At 41.5% G+C, this 24377-nt stretch overlaps 1 protein-coding gene across 4 annotated transcripts in view; it reads left to right on the top strand.

Moving 5' to 3' along the window:
• The window catches only part of PRKN (parkin RBR E3 ubiquitin protein ligase), a 1413696-nt gene that overhangs the window by 1145544 nt on the left and 243775 nt on the right, over positions 1-24377 (top strand). For all 4 annotated transcript variants that reach the window (XM_021936901.1, XM_017957438.1, XM_017957437.1 and 1 more), the window contains one exon: positions 15453-15514. In XM_021936901.1, coding sequence (XP_021792593.1) covers positions 15453-15514 — 62 coding nt within the window. The remainder of the gene's footprint in view (positions 1-15452; positions 15515-24377) is intronic.

The following is a 24377-nucleotide window of genomic DNA, read 5'->3' as shown; positions in this document are numbered from 1 at the left end:
GTTTAATTTGTTTCCATGGTGTGATAGTATAATTTTGACATGCTGAAAAATCGCTGCACAGAGACTCATCCCGCAATTGTTACTGAGCACATTTTCAATATAACATGCGTTATTGAGGTGTTTGGGATATCTTCTGAGAAGCAATATCCTAAATGAAGCTGGGTGTAGAATCCCCCTGATGTATAGTGGAGTTTTGTATCCAGCTTCAGTTTATCTCAAATCTATTTAAACAGATACTCATTGCACACTTTTTATTGGAAGGACAACAGCTACTCTGTTACAATAAAACCAGGGAATCCTCAACATCGTTTCTTTTTATCTTTGGATGGCAAGTGTAAGGGGCAAGTGAAAGACTTTCTTCTAATAACAGGCCAGCCATAAGGTTTTTCCCCCCAATTTGGCATATGAAGATTATAATAGAAGAACTATTATTATATTAAATTAACCAATCTTACGAAATAGATTTCTGTGCTTTCTATACTATGTTTAATTTCAGGTTTTGCAGCACCATTATATTCAGAGCAATTATGTGGGTGACTGCTCTATGAGTCACCAGCTGAAATAGAAAGGCTGGGCTCTGGTGTCCTATTTGACTGGGAAGCTGGAAGGACAGGCTGTATTGAGCACAGGCATTTTTCATAATTATGTTGCCTGCAGGGTTGCCACCTGTCCTAATTTGATCTGATTAAGGTGAAATGCAAAAACTGTTCTCGCTTCTCTCAGAATGGAGTGATGCCAAGTTTCATCTCAGCAAGGAAGAAGAGATGAATACATATACAACCAAGAAGGGCAGGGATGTGTCTGTAATACTCTGGGAAAGTGCGGGACATTGGCCTCACTGTGATTCAAGGTGTCAGTTTGTAGACAAATTCTGAAGAGCGTTTTGGCAGGAATTATCGAAATGTTTGTGTGTGTGTGTGTGTGTGTGTGTGTGTGTGTGTGTGTGTGTGTGTGTGTGTGTTTTTGAGACGGAGTCTCGCTTTGTCGCCCAGGCTGGAGTGCAGTGGCACCATCTCGGCTCACTGCAAGCTCCGCCTCCTGGGTTCACGCCATTCTCCTGCCTCAGCCTCCAAGTAGCTGGGACTACAGGCACGCACCACCACGCCCGGCTAATTTTTTGTATTTTTAGTAGAGACTGGGTTTCACCGTGTTAGCCAGGATTGTCTTGATCTCCTGACCTCGTGATCCGCCCACCTCAGCCTCCCAAAGTGCTGGGATTACAGGCGTGAGCCACCGCGCCTGGCCGAAATGTTAAATGGAACAATACTTCAACCCAGTGGTAGTTGCACTTTGGGGAGTGTGTCCAATTTAATGCCTCTGAATGGTTTGAAATATGCATGTCTAGGTGACTCACTGACACCAATATGATCATTAGGGTTTGCCTCAAGGATATTGCAAAGGTGTGTAGCTATTAAAAACAATGATGTATGTCTGTATCATTTGACATGAAATGATGCCCATTCATATTATTAGGTAGAAAAAACAAGTTACAGAATTTCATGCATAGTATGATGCAACATGTTTAAAATTCTATGTGTATTGATGTAAGGGCATGCAATGAGTTACCTAGGAGATGATTCATAAAAAAATACTGGTGATTATCTCTGGGTGGTAGAAATTGCTAATTTCTACCTTTCTCAACTATTTTAATATTTTATAATGGCAACGAAAACAAAGCTATTTTAATTTTGAAAAACACCTTAAAAAGGAGAATTGTAAATATTAAGCATTTCCTGAACTTCTCCTAAATAGGAAAAAAAAACCTGGAAATGATAATACGACACCAACACTTCTAAGAAGAGAACAGAAAAATACATATGCCTTGATGCTATACCCTGATAGTGCCATTATGTAACTGAATTTTCTTAGTTTCTTATCCCAAGATGTGCTTTTTACCTAAACATTGTCTTTTTAGAATAGCATAACACCATTTGTCCTAACTGCTACCTAGTCGATATAAATATTTTTTTTTCATTTGTCCTGAAACTTCTAAAGAGAATCTAAAGGAACTCTATATAACCTATGTCCTGCATGCTCAGAGTGACATCATATCGCCAGAAAGAAAAAAAGTAAGGAATGAAAGTCAAACAAAAACATTTTAGGCTTTTTGGTAATGCTCTATAGTTTACCATCAAAAAATTAACCAGTAAATCATGGCTTTATTTTGGTTTATGGTTTTCAAGATCTTACAAAGTGTGTGTGTGTGTGTGTGTGTGTGTGTGTGTGTGTGTGTGTTGGAATAGGCCATCTCACTAGAAAGATGCTGGTTGGAATTTAGTCATTGGCACAAGGGTTCCCATAGTCTTTTTCCTATGTCAGGCCTATGCTGGGATCAGTTACATGGATGCAACATTGAGCCTGCCAACCTGGATGAACATGGATCTGAGTCATAAAACAACAGGTCTGAACTCAATTCATGCGTTTATGACAGTTACATCTGGTTTCATTTATCCTTCTTATAAAATTAATAATAGTCTGCAGATGCAGTCTTTTCTAGTTCAGATTATATCTGCTGCATCTAACATTGTAATGTATAGATCTTCAAAGAATAACTTTCAATTTTAGAGATTCTAAATTGTTTCAAGCTAATCTCAATGTTTTAACAAGAGTTGGTGTTCTCATATAGGAATGTTTCTGCTATTATAAGATAAGATGAATAATCCAAAGAATTGGGTTGTCACTGGAAATTCTACCTTTTAAAATATCTCCTTTAAAACTGTTATTTTCTGTGAGCCAGAGAGCCATTTAGAAAATGCCCTTTACACTTTGGTAAAAAGCAGTAGATGAAAGCAATGATTCCAAATTCACCATTCAGTCATGTTTGGAGCTCTGGGCACAGTGAGCTGGGGAGTAACAAGTCAAAAACTCCTTCTCTGATCTGGAGGTGTTATAATATAAAATAGACAAGAGAGTGGATATGTTCAAACAGGTATGAGTGAAGGACGCCCTAAGCACCTTGAAGAGGAGACTGTTTCATTAATGTGTGTCCTCAGCTCTCTGCACAGTAAATATTGAGTCGGTGATAAAACCTGAAGCAGGAAAGGAGCGCTGCGTCAGAACTCACTAGCTTAGCATGGCTTCCGCACCCTCTGCTCTAGCAGCTCAGCAGGACCACTTTCCCATCCCTCACCTGGAAGTCCTCAAACAGAGTCTCAGTCTTCTGAGTCAGCATCAATTGCTGATGTTCGTTCTCAGGCCAATGACTCCATTTTTCCCTCATTTCTTCCCTTCCATTTCCTGTCTCTTGCTCACTATTGATGACATAGGCCCAACACCCTTCACCTGGTCCATAAATAAGTCTTTCCTTCCAATTGTCCAGTGACTCGGACCTCAGACTTGAGCATATCCTCTTCCGTGACCCTCTTCCGTTCCGCACATTATCTTTGTTTTCAGATTCCAGGCCTCTTCTCTCTCAACACTTCTCAAAAAAACTCCTTTTGCTTTTGTACTTACTGGACATGATAGTTAATTGACATTTTTAAAGTCACTAACCAAACACAAAAACAGCAAATACAATGGAGGCAAACACTTTGTGAGCTTAGACCAAAAGGACAGCACAGAGGTAGTGAAGTGACCTTTGATAGGTTCTTTCACTACAGTAGCTTTACTCATGCCTATGGAAGTTCTTAAAATAAAAATTGATACATACAGAACCTTTTTTTTTTTTTTTGAGACAGAGTCTCACTCTGTTGCCCAGGCTGGTGCAGTGGCAAAATCTCTGCTCACTGCAACCTGTGCCTCCCAGGTTCAAGCGATTCCCCTGCCTCCGCCTCCCCAGTAGTTGGGATTACGAGGGCGAGCCACCACACCTGGCTAATTATTATTATTATTATTTTTTTTTTTTTTTGTATTTTTAGTAGAGACAGGATTTCATGGCTGATCTCGACCTCCTGACGTCAGGTGATCCACCTGCCTTGGCCTCCCAAAGTGCTGGGATTACAGGTGTGAGCCACAGCGTGCAGCTGATAGAGGAACTTGTAAACACACAAATGCAGACAGGTGAAAGTTTTTCCTACGATAATCTTCAGCTTTGACACGCTGAAGATATCCGTGTCTATTGAGCTTCATTTTCTAGTTGATAAGTGCTTGCTTAAAACAAATTTTTGGGCCGGGCGTGGTGTCTCACACCTGTAATCCTAGCACTTTGGGAGGCCGAGGCAGGTGGATCACGAGGTCAAGAGATTTAGACCATCCAGGCCAGCATGGTGAAACCCCGTCTTTACTAAAAATACAAAAAAATTAGCCAGGCATGGTGGTGGGCGCCTGTATTCCCAGCTACTTGGGAGGCTGAGGCAAGAGAATCACTTGAACCCGGAAGGTGGAGGTTGCAGGGAGCTGAGATTGCACAACTGCACTCCAGCCTGGCAACAGAGTGAGACTCCATCTAAAAAAACAAACAACAACAACAACAAAAGAAACTGTCCATAAATGAATTTCTTATCAAAATGTGCAGGATGAAGGGCTGGATTTAACTGTCTGGAGTTGCTTATACTGGGGCCATGGTGCAGTCACCTGAGCGGCACACCAAGGCTCAAGGTCTCTGTGTTTTAGAGGCAGCTGGTTGAACGCTTGTGATGCTGCTCTTCAAAACATGAAGAGCAAATTTGAGCTCATTGGTAGAACTCTCTGACAGATGAGAAGTACTCAGATTCATCATTTTGGCTAATTAAAATAAAGAATAATTACTAATTCTCATGTGATAAAATGCAAAGATCTGGGCAATCAAACCAGAGTGTAATTAACAATATACTCAAAGCTGTGTGGGTTTTCCCCCCGTCATAGAAGCTATTAGTTGTCCTTTAAATTGGATTTTTGTTTTATTTTAAAATCTCTTTCAAATGTATCTCACCCCAGCATATACACTCTAAATATATAAAAGCAGTGATGCTATATAAAAGCAGTGATGAATTTAAGTGGCAATACTTAGAGTGCTTACAAAATTATTGAGTTTTGTTTTTTATAAGAATTTGAAATATGCCTTTCAGTAATGAATGCAATTATGCCTATACTAAGATGAATAAGAGAAACGAAATGCACAGTACTCAAGTGACAAGGGAAATTACTGAAATGAATTTAAAATACAAAAAAACAAAAACAAAAAATACCATTAAGTACTTGTAAAAATATAAACTCTTTTCTGTTCCCCTGCCCCATTCCACTTTATCCCCAGCCCTTCTCTTTACCTCATTTTTAAGTAATTGTGTCCATTTAATAAATTCCTCAGTTTAAGGAATTGCATCAATTCCTAAAGTCCAATGACTTATATTTATTTAATAATTGTTTTGGATATGATTTATTTTCCCAAACTTAATAGTGCCTGAATATGCCCCCAAGGAAGGCCAGTTTACAGAACGCATTCTATGACGAAGTATGGGGTACAAATATAAATTCCAAAAGTTTCCCGTTTATAAACAGGGGAGTGCTCCATAATTGTTCATGTCTATAAATTGTTTGGAACTCAGAATTCTTTTCTCCTAAAGAAACCTCATTAACCATGATAATTAGGTGCCCAGCTGAGCCTCTAGGCCCTATTTAACTAGGGCTTATCTGATCGGGATGTGCCTAATCTGAGTGCCCTTTTTGGTTGCATCCACTTGGGGGATAACAATCCTACAGATTCTCTTTCCCCCGACGTTAACTAGACATTGACATGTTCACTCGGGTAACCAACCAACCACCATAATCTATGGAAAAACACATTAAAGGGAGCACAAAATTCCATCTCCTTCACTTCCTCCCTTTCCCTTCTCTGGTGTCAACCAAGGACAAACTTTTGAGAGCAGCAAGAGAAAGAAAATAATGGATAAGCATCCCTTTTCACTCTGAGAGCCTCCCATTCCCAGTGGCCGCTCATGTGTTGACCCACCAAATTAAATTTATGATCTGAGGGATGCTGGATGTTGAAAACACCCGCCCTCTAAAATGTATCATCACAATCACTCAAAATATAGGTCAATAACAAAGGAAGAACTTTATGACATTCAAAGATGTAGGCAAAGCACCAAGAATATACACACAATTTAGAATTTTTAAGTTGTTTTGACATCGTAACAACATACAAATAGGAAAAATGAGAATTGTTTTTCATCTTTTGTTACTGCATGTTCTACCTTGTCCTCTGTCTCAAATCTCCCAAATGACCACAGAAAATCTACTGCAGAGCAGCGCTGATTAGATCTAGTGCAGGAAGTGACGCCATCGTGTGGACAGTCATGGAGGTGTCACAGGAAAGAGAGGTCGGGGAGGGTGTTCAGAGAGCCTGCGGATCTGGGCTTAAGTGCTTATGGCAGATCTTTCAAGGTGGGAAACTGTTTGGAGTTGAGCAGATCAATGACAAAGTAGTTTGGGGTCAGTGGACACAGTAAGGCAAAGTCCTAAGGAAGCCTTCATAAGGAAACTGTTGTCTTATACAAGAGCTATTGCCTAGGTGAACCGTCTGATTTCCTGTTAAGAGAGATGGCTACTCAGATGAGCAAACTGTCTGGTTAAATTATTTGCGGAAGTTTCTTGAAGCAAACAGTGAAGTTATTTATTGCTTTACAAGCTTATCTTCCAGGGAAGGATTTTTCTGGAACAAATAATTAGGTCTCAGTGGTCTCAGTTCTCAGCCCCAGTAGGTAGGCTGTGTGTATGCAGGTGCTTTCGATTCTCATCTGCAGCCAAGCAGCTGCTTGGATTCCTCAGACACTCCAGGCTTTGGCCTCTTTGATTCCAAGCCACCTCCTCCTCTTCTTTTTTTTATACCTCTTTGGTTGCTCTCTGCTCACTTGGCTCTTTCTACATCTACTTGGTTTGTGGATGTACGTCTTGTTTCTTCTGCAAGCTCCAGGAAGGCATAATCCCTGCCTAATTCGTTTATGATTTCTCTATGGCCCCTGGCGTTATGCATAGTAAATGTACACTGAAGAGTTGTTCAATGAAGAATCAATGAATATTTGCTTGGAATTCACCTCCTGCTAATAAGGATAATATTATTATTTGTGAAATGAAAATTTCTGATTGTGTCTCATTATGGATGAGACTGATTCTTCCCTGGCACCTCATTGGAAGATAGATAATCTCGTAGCCACTAGAAGTTGACCCAGCAGGGGTGTTTGGATTAATACAGCAGCTACAACAAACCAGAAAATATCAATCTGCATCAATTTTGATAAAAATTATGAAATCACAGCTATCTGAGCTTCATACACACTATGTTGAGCTCCTAGAAGATACTTCACATGCCTCTGGGCTGGTAACTGCCTCATCTACAAGTAAGAAATTGAATAAATAATATTTCATGGCTTCTTTCAGCTTATTCTGAAAGCATCAAAATTTACAAAGTTTCATGCTATACTACTCAGGTAAGTTATGCCTAGTAATTAGTGGTTGTATGGAATGTTTTCCTTCTCCAAACTACATTCATGCTTATATATGTTCATAAACTCAGGTCTATACGTTATTGAATTTTTATTCAGTCTTTTCCAAGGTTATTTTTAGATGTACTTTAAAGTTTTCATCTAGAGTTTTTTATTATGAAAAGTTCCAGACATCCAGTTAGATATTTAAAATAGCATAATCAATGACCATGTACACACTACCCAGCTTTGATAACTTCATTAGTTTAGTTCTTTTTCGGCCTCGATTTCACCATCTTTAAAATGGGGATAAAAATAGTACCTGCCTTACGGGGTCGTCGTGAGGATTAAATGAACTACACGCAAAACACTGTGAAGAGTGTTTTGTTCCTACTAAGTGTCACAGAAGTATTAGCTTTTCTTATTAGCAATGATTGTAATACACTTTAGAGACAGATTTGAATAGCACTGCCCTTCTATGCTCCTGTTCCTCTTTCCCCTTCCCCTGAATTTGATACATACTTCAGGGGCGTTTACCATTTGCATGCATTATTTTATATTCTTAGTATATTTGTATGCATCGACATTGTTTAATAGATTCTCTAAACTTTCTATAAATGACATTGCATTGTGCATAAATGATTGCAACATTTTTCTCACCTTTATGATTTTGAGATTTATCTGTTTTGATATATTTCACTCTAGCTAACTCATATTAACTCACTCCCTAAACATCTTTGCTTCAGTGTCATGGTCTCAATAAGAAATGAACACCTCATTTTACATTAGCCAACCCTACCCTTTATACTGTTGTATTTTCTCTTTTCCACACAGTACTAATGACCATCCCAAATGTTACATCATTTACCTACTTATTAGTTTATTTTTATTGTCTCTCACCCCTTTAGAATGCGAGCTCTGATGAGGGATTTTTGTCTGTTTAATTTTTCACAGATGCGACCTCAGTGCCCTAATAGTGCCTGGCACAAAGTGGGTGCACAACAGGCTATTTGTTGAGTGATTTTATCTCTTTTCCTGTTGATGGTCATTTTAGATGTGTCTTTTTGTTGTTGCTGTTATTACAAAAATGTTGCAGTAAATATTCTATTACGTATCTCCTTGTATAACCATGTAAGTTTCCCTCCAGTGTGTAAACCTATAAGTAGGTGTTAGGTGGAAGGTGAATATCTTCAGGATTCTCCTTAACTGGCTTAGGATATCTTGAGACAGCAAGTATTGGCTATTGAGAAAGAATGCATGAATAATCCTTTATAAATAAAAACCCATCAGCAGAGAGAAATGATTAAAATAAGCTTGGCTTTATTTATGAAAATGATAATGCTTTGAACTTGATTATATAAAGTCCTACTGCTGACTGAATGCAATTGCTCTGTCAAGATAGCTTAGTGAGTTTTCCATGGATCCTATTAACGCCTGGCTCTCAGACTAATTCAGAAATGGCTACTTCAGAACAGTGTTTGGCGACCCTAATCAACCTGGCTTAGCTGGATGAGCGAGCAGCCCACTGGATTCCTTCGCTGCTGCAGCCCAGCCTGCAGATGTGGCCCACGCTCTCTGGCTTGTGCTCAGAGGTCAGTGTTCAGTCTCGCTCCATTGTCTTTGATCACACTGAATCATCATTTATTTTTGATGCCATTTCATCGTTAGTCGGTTTCCTTTTCTAAGTTGTACTTAGGGGGGAAATAGAAGGTTACTGTAATTGTCAAGCCCACATTAGGGATTCTAAGCGATAGCCAAGAGAGAAATTAATCCTCAAAGCGTTTCGCACCAAACAGCAGCAATCTGCAAATTGCAGATTATTTGCGTCATGTGGCCGGTGCCGGGAGCACATCAGAGAGCTGAAATCCATTTCCATTTCTATCCCAAGCCTGGGTGCTCACGATTTTCCATTGAACCCAAAGGATATCACAATTGCTCCTGTGATGATTTGCAAGGAAATTAAAAGCAAAAATAGTGATTGAAGACTCATGTGGTTTTTAATGCTTCTCAATGGAATATATTTTCCAAATGAGTTTTCCCTGCTTTACAGCATGATTGTTGAGGAAATTCACCAAAAGCTTTCTGAAAACATTGTGGCTCAGTTAACCTCTCAAAGGTATTTGTTTTGTTTTGTTTTGTTTTGGGTTGCTTTTTCTCAGTAGCTGTCAGTGACTTTGTGGAAATGCTACACAACTTTGTGACGCATTTTCACTGAGGAGCTTCCCAGTTAGATGATAAAATGACCTTTAAGGTATAGCAACAGAATGAAAGTAAATGTTGATTACAGATACTAATTGAAATAAAAGGCCCGGTTTCGACGTTGTCTTTAAAAAAAAAAAAAAAATTCAATCCTGTCTTTACATGCTTTTTAACAAATTCTCTTATTCATTTTTAATACCAAAAAGCTGGTATTCATTGAACACCAATGAGCTCAGATTTGTAGAAAACACAGGCAAGAGATGAGTGAGGGGTTTAATAACTGGAGAAAAAACACAACAGAAGAACATAAACCTGTGAGCATGGCATGAGGATAGCCCGGAACAAGGTGAAATTCTCTTTTAAATTGCCAAGGACAGCAGGATGGGCTTTAAAAGTGGAATCCAGGACAAGAAAAGAGAGAAAAGATAGAGAAGAATAGGCTTTTATCAAGAAAGGTAACACAGTGTCAATAGGTAAAAACACTACTCTATTTCTTGTGTTCTGTTTTCTTGAGCAAAGAGAGTATTTCCCATGTTAGAAAGGCCAGAATAACAATTTAAGGAGAACCTTGTGCTTAAGAAAAGTGAGGACTGAGGCCCGGCGCAGTGGCTCAAGCCTGTAATCCCAGCACTTTGGGAGTCCAAGATGGGCAGATCACAAGGTCAGGAGATCGAGACCATCCTGGCTAAAACGGTGAAACCCCATCTCTACTAAAAAGTACCAAAAAAAAACTAGCCAGGCGAGGTGGCGGGCGCCTGTAGTCCCAGCTACTTGGGAGGCTGAGGCAGGAGAATGGCATGAACCCGGGAGGCGGAGCTTGCAGTGAGCTGAGATCGCGCCACTGCACTCCAGCCTGGGCGACAGAGCGAGACTCCGTCTCAAAAGAAAAAAAGAAAAAGAAAAGTGAGGACAGAATATGGCATATACAAATATTTTAAGTGCCAGTAGATGTCCAAACACTTCTATTAGAGTCTCAGAGATGCTGCCGGGAATCTTTGAGATACAATAAAGAGGTCAGAGTTCTGGAGGTGATTTTTGTAACTTTTCACAATGAGGAAAGATTGAATCTCAGAAGTTGAAAAGCAGTGAGTTTCATACCCGTTTCACCCATCAAGCACCCAAAGGAGAAAAAATCATGTGAGAACTTACTCACGTATTACGTAAGGAATACTCATTACATAAAATAATATGCGGTCATTAAGAGTCAATGCAGATTTACCAAAAATGAATGCAGAAGAACCCATATGTGAGGGAGGTGATGCTTAAAGGGCATGGAAGGATTGGACATGGTCTCTGTCGCTCCGAATCCAGAAGTAGTACTGTGGTTTTTATTCGTCAGGCCCATTTTTTTCCTCCCTGCCACCTCCGCCCCCTCCACTAACGTTTTCCTGTCTCCCTACATGAATGCATTCTGTGTGCCTGTCTTGCAGTTCTAGTTTTGTTATTTTTAAGCCCCATCTTCACACTGAGTTTATATCTGGCCATTTCCTATACTAATGTTCCTGTGATGAGCACAGTTTGCAGATAGCCGTCCACGGTCTTCTTAAATATCTTGACCCCTTCCAGCTCTTCTCATCTAAGTCTACGCTGTGTCTGGTCTTGTTTGGTGGTTTTTTTGAACCTACCAGGTGTTTCAAGTAATTATGTAGTCTTCTGTGAAAGATGTTTATATATGAGCTATCATCAACATCAGTCCTTTCGCTTGTATCTTAGGAGACGGCCAGAATACAAATTCTGAAGATAAGCTAATTTAAAATATTGTTTCTTATTTTACCCAGGATTAAAATAAGTCAAAGCCATTTTCTCAAGTTTGAGTGACATAAAAGACCACTTGTAAAGAAACAAAAAATTCTCCAAAACACCCAAGGTTGAATGAAATTATTTTTAAGACAATATGGCTTAAATGCATCTAGATATAAACTGAGCTATAAATACTTTATGCTTATACAACTAGAAGGCCCAAATAAAAACGTATCAATTAAGTATAAGTGAAAGTACAAGACCAAAATATTCTGATGGACTCTATCAATTTAATACGGCAGAGGCCATCATTTTACCGACACTAAAGCAGTGCTTGGGATCCAAACAGGGCCCTGACGGGTTGGCCCAGATTCGTTCCAGTTCAGCAGGCCTGGGACCCTGAGCTGCGGGCTGCCTCCCTTCCCCCACCACTTCTCCTGTGACTCTACCCTTCCGACATTCACCCCCAGACCATGGGACGTGATTGATGGGGGAAGCCTCCCTTGCATTCTATCCACTCCTTTCTCATTTATTTCAGCAAACTCAACTACGATGACTTGCTCCCAAAGAGATCGAAAGCACAGGAACTGACTTGAGGCTGAATTTCATAGCAGTTTTTGGTTGAATTGAAGCCAATCAAATGCTCCAGAGTATACACTTTTACTATCGTTTAGGTAATCATCAGAATAACAACACCAAAATGAATAACTTCTCAAAAAGAATCTCCAGCCTGCAGGTCTCCATGGACTCTAGTTGGAGAAGCAACTCAAGCTCAAGCATCTGTTTCTCACTTGTAGGATCTAGTTTTCCTTCTCTACAGTACCAGACATGCCTGTGGAAGCTAATGTATTGTGTTTTCTACTAAAATATTCACCTTGGGTTATTTATTTATTTACTTATTGAGACAAAGTCTTGCTCTTGTCGCCCAGGCTGGAGTGCAGTGGCACAATCTTGCCCCACTGCAACCTCCACCTCCCAGGTTCAAGCAACTCTCCTGCCTCAGCCTCCCAAGTAGCTGGGATTACAGGTGCCCACCACCACGTCTGGCTAATTTTTGTATTTTTAGTAGAAATGGCGTTTCACCACATTGCCCAGGCTGGTCTCAAACTCCTGACCTCGTGATCCTCCCACCTCAGCCTCCCAAAGTGCTGGGATTACAGGTGTGAGCCACCACACCTGGCCAGGATTTTTATTTATTTTCTTGGTGGATCACCTGTTTACACTTGTGTTTAAATTTTATGCACATTTTTATAATCTTTTGTACTACTCAGTAAACATTTATGAAGTACTTTCTCAAAGTATGAAATGTTATATAATATAGGCTAAAACTATGTTCCAGCATTTTACATGGCCATAGAATTTTGGAATTGGAATGAACTCAGTGTTAGTCAGGGTTCTCCCAAGAAACAGGACCTTTCTGTCTATAGGATCTATAAAGAGAAAGAGACAGGAAGACATTTACTAGGGGAACGGCTCACACAATTATGGCAGCCAAGCAGTCCCACAATCTGCCATCTGTAAGCTGGAAAACCAGGAAAGCTTTTGGTCTAATTCAGTCTCAGTCTGAAGGCCTGAGAACTAGGGGCGGCAGGTTTGGGGGTCATGTATGTCTTGCAGTCAGAAGGCCTGAGAACCAGGAAATCTGATCTTTAAGGCTCTAGATGAGAAAGAGCATTCGTCGTTCTCTGCCTTCTTGTTCTGTGCAGACCCTCAGTACCCTCAGTGGATGGGACGATGCCTGCCCACATTGCTGAGAGTGGATCTTGGTCCACTGATTCGGATGCCAGTCTCTCCCAAAAACAGTCTCACACACACACCCAGAAATAACATGTTATCAACTATCTGGGCACCCCTTAGCCCAGTCAAGTAGACACATAAATTCATCATCATACCCAGTAAAATTCCTCTCTAAAATATCCTGCATAAGTATCCATTTCGTGTGTGTTGAAAAACCTGCAGTAACTATCTTATAAGACAATTTATTCCATTTTTTCTGTTGGTTTAAATCCTACTCTCTGAAACAATGTACAAATCTAATCTTTATTGCAGTGAGTACCTTCATCTGTGTGAATACAGGTTTTCTCAGTCCTCAGCTTGCTCTCCCCCAGACAAACACTCTCAGGGCTTCTGACCACTGTCACATCACAATGCTGAGGAATATGAGAAATGGCTCCATCGTTTAGTTGATATGTTCTGTATACAATCCAGTTTCCTTAATAGGAAGTTTAATAGATTATGTAATCCATAGGTCTTATCTCAAAGAAACAGATTTTTATATCAATTTTGTTTCTGGAGAGAATAATATAAATGAGCCAGTTACAGTGTCTTATGCCTATAATCCCAGCACTTTGGGAGGCTGAAGTGGGAGGATCACTTGAGCCCAGGAGTTTGAGACCAGCCTGGACAGCATAGTGAGATCCCATCTCTACAAAAATTAGGAAAAAAAAAAAACTTAGCCAGGCTTGGTAGTGCACACACCTGTAGTCCCAGCTACTCAGGAAGCTGAAGCAAGAGGTACCTTCAGCCAGTAGGTCAAGGCTGCAGTGAACCATGATTACGCACTGCATCCCAGCCTGGAGTAAGACCCTGACTCAAAAAAATAATAGTATAAATCACTACAAGCTAATATCGAGGAATAGTTCTACTGAAAAGACAGGGATGCAACACATTTTAAATGATATTAAGCATATACTGGCCTAAATTGTATGTATCTATACATTTGGGCCTTGAACAGTGTGAGGCTTAGGAACACCAACATCCCTGAAGTCAAAAAACTATGTGGAGCTTTTGACTCCCCCAAAACTTAACTACTAATAGCCTGCTGTTGACTAGAAGCCCTGCCTATAACATCAATAGTCTATGAACACATATTTTATAGGGTATATGTATTATATACTGTATTCTTAAAGTAAGCTAGAGAAAGGAAAATGTTAGTAAGAAAAATCCTAAGGAAGAGAAAATGTATTAACTACCCATTAAGTGACAGTGGGTCATCATAAAGGTTTTCATCTTCATTGTCTTCACAGCTGGTGGCTGAGGAGGAGGAGCGGGGGGAAGGGTTGGTCCTGCTGTCTCAGGGGTAGCAGAGGCAGAAGAAAAATCTGTGTATAAGTGGACCCACAAAGTTCAAGCCCATGTTGTTCCAGGGTCAACTGTATTTTATTTTACATAGAATATGTATTATATATATTATATTATTATATGTAAATATATATATTTAGGCCAATTTTTATATTAATTTTATAATTATATAAAATTATATATTTACATATATAATTTTTATATATGAGTTATGTAAAAATATATAACTCATAGCTATACATTAAATATAATTATATAATTATATTTTATACATGTATTTTAATTCCGTGTGTATATATATGTGTGTGTGTATATGTGTATGTATATATATACACAAATGCACACATATACATATATATATTCATTTATTTATTTAATCTATTTACTTCGTTTTACAACTGAAGAAGGAAAATATGAAAGTTTGAAGGGGCTTGGATTGATTGGGTGGAACAAGAAAGTGATGGGCACCAGAATTGCTGGGGCCTTCTCTCTTGGTCCTTGTCTCTTGGTCCTTCTGTAAGATGGCCTTTCCAAACTTAAACACAGGACCTAATAGGTCTTCACAAAGCCTCCTGACAAAACCAGGCAAGGTACTAACCCCCAGCTGAGCCCTCCAAAGAATGGATGTCCTGCTACCCTATCTTTGGTCTTACCTCTCCATGAGCAGGCCCCTGGCCTTAAGGGTGAGCAAACAGGACATGATGAATAAGTCAGAGCCTGTGGTCACCAACTCCCCCACTCTGGCCCCATGGAATCCTGGCTGTATGTGAGGAACCAGTGACATGCTGGACACGTTTCTAAGAACCGGAGTGGCATGATATCCTAAGGCCAGATCACAATCAGAGGGGAGAGAAGGCCTGGCTAGAGTCACATGCAACTGTTTTCTAAAGAGGTGCAGTTGGAGGCCAGGCAGTGGCCATAGCTCTTTTGAAGGTTTGGCTTTTTTTGTGGTTGGTTAGATGTGTGTTTTTCAGGTACACATCTGTGTCCTCCCAAAAGGCAACACTGGCGGTTGATAGTCATAACTGTATGTAAGAACATATAACCACACAGAGTGAAAATGACATTTTTGTGATTAATTCTTCTTTCCAACAGCTGGCTGTCCCAACTCCTTGATTAAAGAGCTCCATCACTTCAGGATTCTGGGAGAAGAGCAGGTGAGTGAGCATCTCAAAGGCTGCATCAGACTGCCATGAAAGATAGACGCTAATGAGACAGTTTGGGCTCCCCAGGGAGGCCGAGTATGTCTCCTGACCCTGGGCGCCCTGAAATGGGGAAGAAAACCATGGTGGAGATATGTGTGAGGACACTTTTTTCCTCTTCTATCCATCAGACCTGACAGGTTATTAATTGCTACATCTGCTATCTGCCAGTGTGTTTCATCTCAAGACTCCAGCAGGAAGCAGGCACTGCATCGTGGCAGACGAGCAAACAAATACATGCAGAGATGAATTATGCCTGAGAGATTGATGGTCACAGACATTGCTGAGTTGCTGTCTGTGGGTGAATGTGTGAGCTTTTTTCTTTCCTTCTTTTTTTTTTTTTTTTTTTTTACCAGGTTTTTGTATTGTGTGTTTGTTATCTGTATTTCATGACAGCCTCTTTGTACACGGGTAGGAACATGTGACATCTATACCAAGGGTGGCCATTGAAAGTGGATTATTTAAATGCTGTGTTGTGCTCAGTGAGGCATGTCATAATTTAAATAGATATGCTAAGTAAATAATTCAGGGTGCTAAATATTATATATATGTACACACATATATAGTTTGGACTGCTTAAAAATACATTTCTTGATCCCTATATGGAACTACGAACTCTGTATTAGTATGTTAAATCTAGGTGTCAAGTTATCCTTAAAATACACTAAAGAGTTGGCAAAAGGTTGGTTGACCTAATTTCCAGTGTTATTTATTTTATTTGATTGATTGATTGATTGATTTTTTGAGACGGAGTCCCGCTCTGTCATCCAGGCTGGAGTGCAGTGGCATGATCTTAGCTCACTGCAAGCTCCGCCTCCCGGGTTCAGGCCATTCTTCTGCCTCAGCCTCCTGAGTTGCTAGGACTACAGGCACCTGCCACCACACCTGGCTAATTTTTTGTATTTTTAGTAGAGATGAGGTTTCACCATGTTAGCCAGGATGGTCTCAGTCTCCTGACCTCATGATCCACCTGCCTCAGCGTCCCAAAGTGCTGGGATTACAGGCGTGAGCCACCGCGCCCAGCCCAGTGTTATTTATTTTTACTCCTAGAGATCGTCTCTGCCAACTTTGACCAGGAAATATGCAAATAGAGATGTGGCAGCTCACTTTCATCAATGAGTTTTTGGTTTGTGTGTTTTTGATTGCTGTATATATGTGGCAAAGTAAAACTGCCCATTTCCAATATGAGAATAAAAACAAAAGGATTAGTTAGGAGAGGATAAGAAACTGGAATCACTTCCACATCGTGGAGTTAGAGAATCACAGGACACTCCCTTCATTTTTTTCTATTGTGAGTTTCCAGAATAGCGGGCATAAATGTGTATTCAAATACAAGCGAAATCAGTCATCGCATATTGCAGGTAAAAGTCGGTAACTGACTCTCCCAAACATAACTACTTATGAAGACACCTGGATCTCACAGCCATTTTCCGGTACAAGCCTAAGACTTCTTACGGCAAGAATCACTGGTTGTTACCCTGACATTTCTGCTCAGATAGTGGAGCCTTCTCTTCGAACTTGTACCAATGTTTGCAGATTGTTTCCATTTTTGTTTTAGAGTCAGTGGGTAATTAGTAAGGAAAGAAACCAACAGTAATCATCTCCTCAGATGTAAGATGTAGGCATGGGCTTGGACAAGAGAGTGGCTAGTTCCACCTGGTAACAGTAGCGGGTGCAGAATATGCAGGCACAGATATATGAGAATTGGATTTGATGGTAAACCTTCTGTAAGAGCTCTGCTGCTTGTTTCTCTTTTCTTGGTGAAACAGGAAGCTAGGTCATCAGCTGAGAGTAAAGATGGGGGAAGAGTTTTACAGGGAAAGGAGATGTATTAGTCTGGTCTCACATTGCTATAAGTAAATACCCGAGACTGGGTAACTTACAAAGGAAAGAGGTTTAATTGACTCACAGTTCCACATGACTGGGGAGGCCTCAGGAAACTTACAATCATGGCGGAAGGTGAAGGGGAAGCAAGGCACCTTCTTCACAAGGCTGCAGGAGGGAAAAGTGCAAGCAGGAGAAATGCCAGTCAGTTGTTACAACCATCAGATCTCATGAGAACTCATTCACTATCATGAGAACATCATGGGGGAATCACCCCCATGATCCAATCGCTTCCACCCTTGGTCCCGCCCTTGACACTTGGGGATTATGGGAGTTACAATTTGAGATGAGAATTTGGGTGGGGACACGGCGAAACCATGTCAGGAGAGGATAATGAAATTGTCATTTAGGAGGGTGCGGAGGGAATAAACCTGCGAAATGGTTGAATTTGGAATGAGGTCAATCCCCCGGATGTTTTTCTGACACACTCATCTGTGTAGGCACAGACGCAGAAAAGGCACTGGCATTGAAGTTTTGCCATCGAAATGTAACAAAAACAAGAGGGAGGCCTAGAAGCTGAGGGTGGATCTCATCTTACAGTGTTACAACAACAGAGTAAGCTGAGGGTGAATCTAAGGGAGTGATCATGACTGACCATGAAACTTCAGCTGGGCAAGCAGAGAAGCCAGATGAGAGAGAGGATAGGGAAAGTTGGTTACAGACACCAGTGGCTCGAAGAATTTTCGGTATTTGAATACTAGAAGGGTTGAACTGGACAAACAGGCATCGGCCAAAGGATGAAAGACTTCACATTGAGCTTGTGGAGGAGCTGCATAGTCAGCACCAACAAGGTCAGAGGATGCCTAGAGAGGCTGTGTGTCTGATTTCAGATGGAGGACAAGGTGACGAGAGAAGTTGAGGTCATGGAATTGGGAAGTCAGAAAGTTGGGAGTACCACCCATGTGCCCACTGAGATCTTCCAGAATTGCAAACTGAAGATTTGAGAAATGGGAGAGAGAGAGAAGTGGATGTCAGTAGCTGACTGCAGAAGGGGAAATAGTGCATGGTGTAGGCTGATGGGTTGAAATGGAAGGTTGGAGGGCTTTAAAAGGAGAAAGGGAAAATGTTTTCCTTACAACGCTGTAGAGCAATGCTTTATGGTACTGGGAGTGCAGTCGCAAAAACATTTGAGGGTGCTGCAGGCGAAGTAGTGTCCTCGGGTTCGAGCCTGTTTCAGTTAGGGAAGAATGTAAGAACAACATTGAGAAAGCAGATTGCAGTTATGGGGCAGTTACTGCTGATTGTCCGTGAGTCCCCCAAGCACGGCGGAAGGGTCTCAGGGTTTGGGGCAGCTGGAATATGTGGTAGGAAAAAGGATACACAGAGTGGATGTGGAGCTTGGGGCTCAGCCTGGAGAGATGGCACAGGAGTCAGACATTCTTTGGTGACTGACATGAACAGGGCATCTCAGTAAGCAACATTTATATTCTGATTATTCATGACAAGACCTACTGGCCTCTAGGCAGATGGTGGCAATGAGTCTCCCGAGAGGAAGCAGAGAGCTCTTGTCCCCAGCATTCCTGCCAGCGGTGGGGGCAGCTGCTCCAGGAGCTGGTGAAACTCTTGGGATCTCACTGGATGCTTGAGGCAACTGACATCACTTGATCAAATAAAATGTTTATATTAATGTCTGTTACAAGCATTCTTGGACAAATCATTTTTGTCTCTCTAACTTAGCTTTCTGTAGACAAGGGAGAGTGAAGCTCAATCATCTCTTAGAATATTTGTAAATAAATAGGATGCCAAGTAAGTTTCAAATATTAAGTGCTATACTAAAGCTTCTCTGATTTCAAACGCTGTTTACAATCAGCTTTCCAGAGTGGCAACAAAATAGACAGTAAAATAAGTATAATACTCACTTAGAAAATGAGTTGATAAAACCTACAAAGATGCTGGTTAATTACTAATTCATTATCGGATGGCAGAGACCCACAGCAGCCCTCTAATTTCTTTGTATGTGGTTCCTTTCTGTTTTCATTGATCTTTAGTAGGTATCTTGATTTTTTAGATTTGGATTAAAAATTAAACACTATATGTCATTGCCTTCCCGAAACAAAAATAAACTCCTTAAAATAATACATTTATATTAGCTTCTTAGCCCCTTCTCTGATTTGTGTTCACAATTCATATTCATATAGCACCTTTCAACATTCCTTCCCCCTAGTCCAAATTCTTTGGCAAAGACATTATCACATTATAGGAAACTAAAGTCACTCTGCAGTTCTAGGTGAGCCCTACAGAAATCAGGTGTGATGTCTGGAGTCCATAAGGTTTGCAGGGCCTTTGGACCAATTGCATTTGAGAAGTACCTCCATTTATACCAGCTTCCTCCACCTTAGGTTGAATCACCAAAATTTTATGGAAATAACCTTTACTCATTCAACAAAAATGTATTGAATACCTTCTTGTACTAGCATTGTGCTAGTGTCGGATAAAAGAGTAAACGAGGAAGTCACAGTTACTGATCATAATAGATGCTAGGATAGAAACAAATAGATATGTCACCTACTTTAGATGAGGGGTGGTTGAGAAGCCCTGAGACTAAGCGTTGAGGTGACACCAGCTATTGAAGGAGCTATCATTATGGGAGTGGGCAGAAGAGCATCCCAAACAGAGGAAAGCACATATCCAGTGCCCCCAAGGAGGTGAAGAGCTTGCTTTATTCAAGACACTAAATTCAACCAAGGTGGCTAGAAAATACCAAGCAGGAGGGACAGTGCCAAAAGATGAAGGCCACCTGGACCGTGGACGCCAGGGTTAAGCATATGGGTTTTGTTGTGAGTTCAGTGGGAAATCCTTGAAGGTTTAAGCAAGGGGCTAGCATTATCCAAATTACATTTTGAGTATGTCAGTCTTGTTGCAATATGGAGAGGCTCTGGATTAAGACAGTTGGCAGCGGAGACAAAAAGAAGTGAATCTTGAGAGGGAGAATTCAAGGACTTGGTGACTGACTGGCTGTAGGCCAGGGAAAGGAAGGAGTTTGAAAGTTCTATTCGACGGAGATGAGCAAAATGGAGCAGGTGAGATCAGAGGCATGGGATGTGAGCTTCAATTCTGAACACATTTGCTATGCCTGAAGCATGGAGAAGGAGATAAGTCTTGGATGTGTGAGTGGGAGCTTGGAGGACAACGAGACCTGAGGTCCGAGATGGAGAGATAACTTCGGAATTACCAGCATGTAGAGGATATTTTACATCCATGGGGATTCTCAGGAGAAGCCAAGAAAGGAGGGACCATGATTGGATGAACCCTAAGGAACACCAACGTTTGGAAATTGGGTAAAGAGTAGCAACAGCAAAGGAGACCAAGAAGGAACCTCAAGGAAAGTAGAAGACAATCCAGGGCCATATGGTATTGAAAAAGCCGAGAAGGTGAGAAGGCAGGCCTTCCGGAGGAGGAATGGCGGTTGTGGTGTTGAAGAAGCCGAGAAGGTGGGTCCTCCAGAGGAGAATGGCGATTTATGGTATTGGGGAAGCCAAGAAGGCGGGCCTTCCAGAGGAGGAATGGTGATTTGTGTTGAATGCTACTGAGAGGTTGCAGAAGATGAAGCCAGGGAGAATCCTTCACCTGTGGCATCGTGGCAAAAATCACAAATGACCATAATGAGCAGTTTTGGGGGATGCGTAAAGACAGGAGCCATAGTTTTATGGGATGAAGGGTGAACAGAAGGGGAGGATAATTCCTTCTAGAGGGTTTGCTATGAAGAGAGAGAAATGCAGCAACCACAAGACCGTTCTTTAAAGATTGAAGGGCCAGAACTTGTTTTACACTCACAGGAAGGACTCCGTAGAGATGAATTACCTGGTGATTTGAGAGAGAGATCCGAGAACTGAAGAAGGGAAGTACTTTGGAAGGTAAGAAGGGCTCAGATCCAGCACAGAGGGAGGAATCGGCCCCTAACAGGAGGAAGGCCACTTTCTGTGTTGTGAGCAGAGCTGGAGAGGGTAAGTGCAGGTGCAGGCGTGTTCGTAGTTGCAGGGATGTGAAGAGGAGAGATGGAATATGATGGCTCCATGAAGGCAGATGTCATTTTTCACTGCTGTGTCTTCCACATAGAAGAGTACTTGACACTTAGAATATGCTTAGGAAACATCTGTTGAGCACGTCAGGACATCAGCCATGATTCCCCTCTCCTCAGTGAAATATAAAGTATGGATGGCTGGAGAGAGGTAGGCCCTACCTACATTGGTCTTAGGAACCAAAAAATTGGTGCAACTCCAAATAAAAGTAATAAATTCACTCTCTTCTATAACTATTTCACTTCTTATCTTAATTCTACTAATTATCATAACTATTGCCAACATTTATGAAAATATTTCTTACCCTTGCTATTTAAAAACTTCTATTGGCCATGCGCGGTGGCTCAAGCCTGTAATCCCAGCACTTTGGGAGGCTGAGATGGGTGGATCACGAGGTCAGGAGATCGAGACCATCCTGGCTAACACGGTGAAACCCCGTCTCTACTAAAAAATACAAAAAACTAACTGGGCGAGGTGGCGGGCGCCTGTAGTCCCAGCTACCCGGGAGGCTGAGCCAGGAGAATGGCATAAACCTGGGAGGTGGAGCTTGCAGTGAGCTGAGATCCGGCCACTGCACTCCAGCCCGGGCGACAGAGCAAGACTCCGTCTCAAAAAAAAACTTCTATCTCCTATCTTTTGTAACTATCCTCATTTCATCTTTTTTATTTCACCCCCTTTTTTTGGAGGGTTGAGGGGAAGAAAGAAGAGAAAACATGTCACTAGAGAAACACAATACAATCTTGAGGAAGTGGTAAAGGCTCATTTGAAGTTTGTGGTCAGTTATTTAAGAGAAAGCCATCGTGCCATTGTGTTCAGCTGCAGGGGTGCACACCCAGGGAAGGTGGAGGCAACGTTTTCCAGGCCTGGGATTTTGCCTTCAGATAAAGAGGACCATGGAGATCTGTGTTTTCCAGGCAATGCTTCTGGTGGTGGATGACAGAAGCTGTCAGACCAGGAAGGAAGGTGGGCTTGGAGAGGCCCATGCTGGAGAGGAAATATGGGGCCATTTAGTTAGAAGTCTTGATGACGTTGAAGAATTTAAACAGTGTTCATACTTTAGCAAAAGATTTAGAAAGATAAGAGGTGATCATTGGAAAGAGACATATTTGGAATTGGAATTTCAGAGGTAGTACAATTTCTCAGGATGACAGGGCCTGGGGATGGATCCTGAGAATAGAAGGATGAAAAAAAGGTCAGCAGGATGAGAAGGTAAAACAGAAAGAATAGACTGATGGTGGCTTATTCATACAGGAGTGCAAGTCCCCAGAATAATGACAAGAATTGGAGGAAAGGTGAGAACAGCCTGAAGCTGCAGTCTCCCAAGAATGAGGGGCTGCATCCAGGAGATCAGGGGGCAGCAGTGAGGAGGTGAGGGTGAAGCATGGGTCTCAAAGGAGTGGTGGGTTTTGCAAGGGAGAGGAACCCAAGCATTTAGGGGTGTCGTTAAGGAGCCAGGGGACAACCAGCTTCACCTCTGGCCTTGAAGGATATGAACATGAAATGAAAAGCAGTCTTCACTTGAAAAGGTTGCAAGGGAGACGGATCAGTTTCAGTTAAGTCAGTGTGGACAGGGAAACCTTTCAAAAGGCTGATTATACAGGGGAGTTAGTTTATCATGAACAGGGATTTCAGGGGACACAGAAAAAGGGCTTAGGAGAGAGGGAAGCATGGAAATTGGCTGATACTAGGAAACGTATGGACCCATGTGGGACTGAGAGTTTGGGTGATAAGAATGATGGGCAGCTTGAGCCTCTGAAGTGATGATGTGGGGCATGAGGGATGCATTGTGATGATCTTTGGAGGGACGTCGGTGGACATCCAGAGCACCTGGCTGTTCTCACCTGTGCTCAGGCGTGCCTTGGCATTAAGGCAGCTTCTCGGTCTTCACCCCAAAAGGCCTCCTCAGTGTTAGGGGCTTGTCCATTTTAGATAGTTATAAATATGAAGCCATCTAATACAATCCAGATGATTTTTAAAAATATTTTGAGTCATCCAAGTTCTAATTGGGTCATTAAATGCTCAGTGGAGCTAACCCATTTCACTGCCACACCCGTAGCCTTACACAAAACTTCCAGACAAATGACATGTCACCCTTCCCTCAGAATCACCTAGAAACCATCGCAGTTGCTTCAGGACTGGACAAAGAGCTTCTAGAGGATGAGCAGAAGGAAGAGAGGGGAAAATACTGAATTCAGGGAAAGAAAAAACCCAGGGAGCCAGGAAGGAGGATGGTGGCAGTGACTTGTGCCCCAGCTCCTTTCAAGGAAGACAGAGGCAAAGCTCTTTATCCAAGGGACAAGGCTCTTGGATTTGCAGATTTAGGTACTACCTAAAGCTGTTTCTCTGGGACAAGAGCAAAGAGTGAAATAATTTACAGCCACAGACAACCCTGCTTTCTGCAGTGGACTCCATCAGGACAGGGCGCTTTGCCACCCTGTTTACATAGTCTACAGGAGTCTCTGAAGTCACATCAACTGTAGGAACTCTTGTGAGGAAAACAGCCTTTGTAGTCCTTCCCTTCCAGTGGGTGCAGCTCCGTGTCACACATGGAGAGGGGACAAGGAAGCCAGTTGGTTTGGATCTCTTTTCCAGAAGATTCCACAACCACTAGAAGATGAGATGCTTTTTGGCATTGGATTACCTGAAATACCTGAAAAAAAAATCATAAATTGTACTTCCAGATATGGTCTGTTGCTTGTTTTTTTGTTTGTTTGTTTGTTTATTGGGTTTTTAAAAATTTTTTTAGGTCTTGTTTAATGTTGCCTCTTTGCATTTGATTTCAGCCATCTTGATAGTTTTTTCTATGCAATTAACAAGGTCCAGCCCTTTCTTGAGCCAGTTCACTTCATCAGTAGCTGACAGGTGTCCAGGGATGAAGAAAACATTATTAGCAACAGAATAGAGAAGAAAAACAG

The sequence above is a fragment of the Papio anubis genome, chromosome 6, assembly GCF_008728515.1.
Source record: "Papio anubis isolate 15944 chromosome 6, Panubis1.0, whole genome shotgun sequence".
NCBI classification, from domain to species: Eukaryota; Metazoa; Chordata; class Mammalia; order Primates; family Cercopithecidae; genus Papio; species Papio anubis.
Note: the sequence above shows the minus strand (reverse complement) of the source record. Positions and strands in the feature narration are given on the sequence as shown.